This window comes from Pteropus alecto, unplaced genomic scaffold, assembly GCF_000325575.1.
Source record: "Pteropus alecto unplaced genomic scaffold, ASM32557v1 scaffold148, whole genome shotgun sequence".
Taxonomy (NCBI): domain Eukaryota; kingdom Metazoa; phylum Chordata; class Mammalia; order Chiroptera; family Pteropodidae; genus Pteropus; species Pteropus alecto.
Window position 1 is genome coordinate 335,007 of NW_006442105.1, and position 5,712 is coordinate 340,718.

At 52.3% G+C, this 5,712-nt stretch overlaps 1 protein-coding gene across 10 annotated transcripts in view; it reads right to left on the reverse strand.

Moving 5' to 3' along the window:
* The window catches only part of ARHGEF4 (Rho guanine nucleotide exchange factor 4), a 14,945-nt gene that overhangs the window by 1,997 nt on the left and 7,236 nt on the right, over nt 1–5,712 (reverse strand). For 6 of the 10 annotated variants that reach the window (XM_015595598.2, XM_006919850.3, XM_015595595.2 and 3 more), the window contains 6 exons: nt 5,034–5,266; nt 4,550–4,679; nt 3,014–3,145; nt 1,998–2,241; nt 1,171–1,248; nt 464–611 (listed from right to left, as the gene is read on the reverse strand). In XM_015595598.2, coding sequence (XP_015451084.1) covers nt 464–611; nt 1,171–1,248; nt 1,998–2,241; nt 3,014–3,145; nt 4,550–4,679; nt 5,034–5,266 — 965 coding nt within the window. The other 4 variants (XM_015595596.2, XM_015595597.2, XM_025038522.1 and 1 more) reach the window with 4 other exon arrangements.

The following is a 5,712-nucleotide window of genomic DNA, read 5'->3' on the forward strand; positions in this document are numbered from 1 at the left end:
GTCTGGCACCACCAGGTGGGGGCCTGAAGGAGAATTAGAGAACAGAGGGGCACACAGCCCAGCTTTCCAAGTGGTGGAAGGCAGATGGCCTCCTGCCCAGAGGACAGGAGGGATGCTGTTCAAAGAAGCGGGTCTGAAGTGGCCAGTCACATCTTTGCCTGGCTGGTGGTTCTGAGCTGTGGCTCCTAGGAGGCCACACAAAGGTCCGGATGGTGGCGGGAGGTTCCTGTGCTGTGGTTATCTCCCTCCATTTGGTATCTACAGTGTATCAATGGTGAGGAAGAACTGAGAACAGGGATGCAGAGCTGGTACATACTAGTGGCAGAGCCATTCCCTTGCTCAGCCCTGCTCACTTTCAGTTTACTGAACAGGCAGAGAGGGTTGGATGCCTTGGGGAGGAAAAGCTGGAGGCTCACTGGCAGGGCAGATCCAGACAGTGCAGTTGGGTGAGGCATGGGCTTACTTGCGGAAGGGCGCCAGCCGGCTAATGCTGTGCCAAAAGGTGGATGGCTTCCGCTTGGGCTCTGCCAGCACCAAGACCTGTTGCTGGGGCAGGCTGGCAGTCAGTGCTGGGTGCTTCTGGCGTGTCAGATAGTAGGGTCGGCTGAAGGCTAAATAAGAAAAAACAGCAAGGGTTATATAGATGGCGGTGGCACAGGGCAGACTGGCATCCTCCACTGTTGAGGGGTGGAATAGGGCCTGTCCCAAGGCACCTATTGTAAGGAACTTGCTTCCTGTGGGGCTGTTCTCTTGGGGCCTGCAGAGGATGGCAAGGGGGCCAGAAAGATATATGGGGCCCTGAGTTTCCCTATAGCACAGACTGTGCAAGGCATTGACCATGTCTCTCTAGAATGGAGATGTGAGCTCCTTGCCGGGTGATTATGAAGATGTCTGCCAGAAAGCAGACTTGCCTGGGGAAGTGAGCAGTGTCACTAATGGTGCTGTTCTGGGGGGTCTGAGGGGGATCAACAGCAAGAATCTCAACTGCATAATGCCACAGGTTTTGTCACTGGTGGCCCTTTATCACTAACCTTTGGGAAAAAACCTGCAAAGGGCAATGGGTAACTGAGAACCCAGGTGCTAGCTGGTTTGTTTTGGGGGTCTGAGAGGGGTTTGATCATCGCTAGGGCTGGGCTGCTGGGAGTGGAGGTGGGACTACCACCTGCTTACCTTTTGGCTTCCTAGCCACCTGCTGCTTGCTGGCATTCAGCATGGCCTGCTTCCTCTGCAGCTCGGTAATGGAGAAGCCTGGGAGGGAGGGGCACACTTCCCTGTGAAGACTTGGCTGCTCTTACACTTCCCAGTTGTCCCCTGCCCATGGTCCTCTTGCCTTCTGCTTCTTGGCACTGATGCAGTCCACTGTGTACCCTGTACTTCCCACGGTGCTCAGGGCCCATCACGCTGCAGGGACTTAAGTCCTGCTTAGCCAGCTGGCCTTGGCCAGCCGGGTAGAGGCGGTACTCTGGTGCCCCTCTCGGGGCCCTCCCCACATCCTCTCTTGCTCTACCCCATCTCTCATTTGATCCCTGACGTGTCCAGTGCCTAGTATCCTTTCTCTCCACTGTGATGGAGATATTTTCCCAGGCCAAGAGCCAACTTGGTCATTGCTGAGTGTGAGGATCAGGCACATGGACAGGAGAGGAATCAGTGAGGAGATAACCTCATGGAGGGTGGGACAGACTTCTGGAGGCCAGTCCCACTTCTCATTTCACTGTTCTTGTGCTAGAAAGATGCTCTCCCAGGTCCCTGCAACTGAACTGAAGGCCCCACCCTTTAGGGTATGCATATGTATGTGCATGTGGTGGAAGCAAACCCTCTACCAGGCCAGTAGACCCATGCCCTGAGGCTGAAACCAAAAGGTGCCCTGGAGGCTCACCAAACCCTAAGGCTTTGGGCTATGGGACAGGCTGTCTCAGCCTCTGGTTGTCCTGATCTTGCATTCAGGGGTGAGGACGTCTGGTGGGCCCTGAGTGGAGCAAAGCTGAGTGGGGTCTCACCTGTTTCCTGGTCCAGCCGCACCTGCTCCCTCTCCTTGGCAAAGGCCTTGAGCCAGCGCTGCTTCTGCTCAGTCTTCCTGGCACACAGCAGGTGACTCTCTCCTGTTGTGCCACCATACAGCCGGAAGGCATTCTTGATGCTCATGTGGAGGTCTCTGTCCTTTCCATCCTCTAGATCCACCACCTCTAGGCCATCCATGTCCACTCGGCCCTTATAGTACAGCACATCACGGCGCAGAAGGTCCTGCCAGAGATGCTGTGAGCTGTTGGCCCAGCCTGCTTATAAGGTCCCTCCCCAGCCTGAACTGTTTTCTTGACCATGTCCAAGGCCCTGCCTCACTTACTGGGCTGGTGAGCCATACGTCCATCTCCCCAGTAGATGATGACCTCATGAAGGCAGAGTGAGCCTGGTACGGACCCCGACTGTGCCAAAAACCTATGATGAAGAGCTTCACTCTTTCAGTTAAGTTACTGGCTGGCCTGGGGGTCTTTAAGCCACCTGTAGTTTCGTTGAGTCAGCCATGGAAACAGACAATGGGCCAGGGCCCATACTGCACAGCAGAGGGGTGCACCATGTATATGAGGGTCAGGCCCAGAGCCAGCAGTCATGTTAAGAGGGCTTATGGATAGGGCCAGTTGGGCCATGTTTTGAAAGAGTAGAAACTAGCGGCACAGAGAGCACAGGGAAGCTGCTGGAGCAGAGGACTCCTGGAGTGGGGAGGGGAAGCTGAAATTAATAGGGAGAGAAGTAGCTTGAGAAGTTAGGTGGGCTGGGTCAGGAAGGAGGGTGTTTTCAACAGCACTAGGCCCTGGGCTACCAGGCTCACTCTGCAGAAAGCCACCCTCATCCTGGCCCTAAGGGCCTAACCAGGGAAGGGCCTGCTGTACTCAGGGCTCCTGGGAAGGAACTGCCTGTGTGTGGCACTTTTTCTCTGGGCAGCTGCTCCCAGACCCCAGTTTCACTCTCCAGTCCTGCTCTAAACAGGCTGTCCAGCAAGGAAGAACAACTCTGATACCTTCTTACAGTAGATAAGCTGGTGGTCAAAGAGAAAAAACATCCTCTGCTGGCTCCTGGCTTGTGGCTGGGTAACACGAGTCAGCTCCCCCGAGTAGATGAGTTCCGAGCTCCTGACAAGGAGGTCTTCCCCCTGGGTTACCCCAAGGAGAGCAATGAGCTAAATGCCCCAACCCTGGAGCTAAGAGGAAGTCCCCTCAGCTGGGCTCTAAACCCTGCATCTATCATTGCTTGCCACTGGCTCTGGCTGCCTGTGGTGCCCACTCTGCCAGAGTTTGCAGCAAGCAGCAGGCCATAAAAGGAAGGGTCGCTCTTGAAGTTGAAGGAAGTGGTGGGGCAGTGAGGGCTTGGGAATAAAAAGGTGGTTTGACCCATCAGTTGGTTGTCTTTGCAAAATGGGGCCCAATATGGCTAATCCCTATTGAGATGTCATGTACATAAAATGCATATCGATTTTGAAGCTGTAGTATGTGAAATATTTTACTAATGATATGTTGATTACATGTTGAAATGACATTTTGGATATGAGTTAAATAACACATTAGTTTCACCTGTTTTTTTTTTTTTTCTTTTTTAAGATGGCTACTAGAACATGTAAAATTCCCCATGTGGCTCACATGATACTTTGAATGGATGGTGCTGCCCTAGAGAATTAGATGTTGCTGGAGGTCACCTCTGAGGCCGGTCTTATAGGGGCTTCTTTTAGTACCTTCTTTAGTACCTGAAGACCCATCATCATACTTCAAACTTTCAAACTAAGCCCTGCCCTCTTTGGCTTCCTCCTGGAAAATGCAAACCACAGCCAGGAGTTGGCAGCCATTCAATTGGGGATAAATGAGTTTGTAGCCAGGGCTGGGCCCCAGAACCAACTTCTAGGAAGACAAAGAATAAAAACCCACAGGTATTCTAATTCTGTATTTCTAGAGTGAGGGCCAGGAATCTATTTTCATAATATTTTGTAGCTGGTGCGTTGGGGTAGAGAGAACAGCACAGGCATTCCTCTGGAGAACATGAACATCACCATTAGTTCAGGCCTCCATGCTGCCTTAGAAGGCAGGTTGGGGGATACAAGGGGAGTGTGCAAGCCAGGTAAATGGAACCAAGGGCTCTGACTGGTGGTGATCCATTTTCAGGTGGTGCTGGGGCAGGCCTGAACCCTTCTGTTGGGCATCCCAGTAGTTAACTAAAACTTGGGGCTCTGGACTATTCCCTGACAGCAGAGGAACAGCCACTCTTGCTGGGCAGGCTAGTTTCTCTTTGGGAGCAGCATCTTACTTTCCTCTTGTGGCTCTGTAACACAAGTCAGCTCCTCCCTCCCCTCCGCACTTTTCACTGAGAAGAGGCCACTAGGTCTGCTCTGAGAGACAGCACTAAGTGCTTGGGGCTCAGTACTCACGTGGGTCACCAGCTCCTGTTTGCTAGCTCTAGGAGCATGGCTCTCTGCCCCAGATCCCACCTAGATTTTTCAGGGGGCAAGTATGCTTTTAAAGCAAGCAGCTAAGCCCCAAGGTATTTTCTGGGGATGTCAGACAGTCACCTCCCAGTCCTCTATGGAGCTCTGCCACTGAGCAATCTTGTCGATGTTTTCAAGTCTCCGTTTCCGTTCATTGATGAGCTGGGCCACATTCTTCATGGCATATAAGGCAGCTTCCACATCCTTGAAATCCCTGAGACAGAACAAAGAAGAGGGCTTTGAGGTGGAGAGTAGAGAAGGTATGGCAGCCTTCTGGAGCCCCTTGTGGAGCTGCTTCCCTCCGGGGCTGTGCCCCTTGGACTGTCATTTTCTTCACCTGTCAGTGTGTACCCCCATCTCTTCCATAAATGTCAGAGCAGAACATAATATCCTATTTATGCCCTCTTCCCTCACCGCAATGATAACTCTCAAGAGAAGGGATGGTTTTACTCTGTGCTGTCACCCCGGTGCCTATAGCAGTGCCTAGCACACTAGGGGTACTCAACAAACTAGCTGACCCGAGGTGCGAGGAGCCTCAGGTTGCTGTCCCTCCCTCACAGCCTCCTACCTGTGTTGGGGATGTGTATACTTGAGCAGCTCAGCCAGCTGCAGAGGGTACTTGCAGATCTTCTGCACTGGAAAAAAGTCACCAGGATCCAGGGAGATGTCGATCATCTTTTGCAGCAGCCGGCAGGCCTCAAAGAAGTACACGTATTTGCTGAGCTTGGTGAGCCGGGAGAGCTCGACGCAAGCATTGGGGTGGTTGTTGCAATACTCTGAGTAGATCTGGAAGTTTGCTTGCTGTGGGGTACAGCTGGAGGTTAGGATGGACATCTCCTCTCCCAGGCAACCCTGCACTTGTGCGGAGGGAGGGAGGAAGGGAGCTTCTTCATTTCATTTAGGAGCTGGGCTCAGGGGGCCCATGCTCGGTCTACCTACTATATATCTACTATATATAGGACAAGCTACCAGAAATCAGCCCAGGGATGTAAAATGCCTCTGAAAACTCTGGCATGTGCATACCCCTGTCACCACCCAGCTTTCTCAACAGGGCCCTCAGAAGGTATTTTGACTGTATATCATTGGGTGAAATCAATGATGCTAATAAAGAAGGGCTATCAAGACCATAAAGGAGAGAGAGCTGTATTAAGAGATTAAATGGATGCCAGGGGTCCATGGCTGTGCTTCTGGGTTTTCATTCTTGACCCAGTGTCCTTTTTCCTCACGAAGTTCTGGTCTTTTTTTTT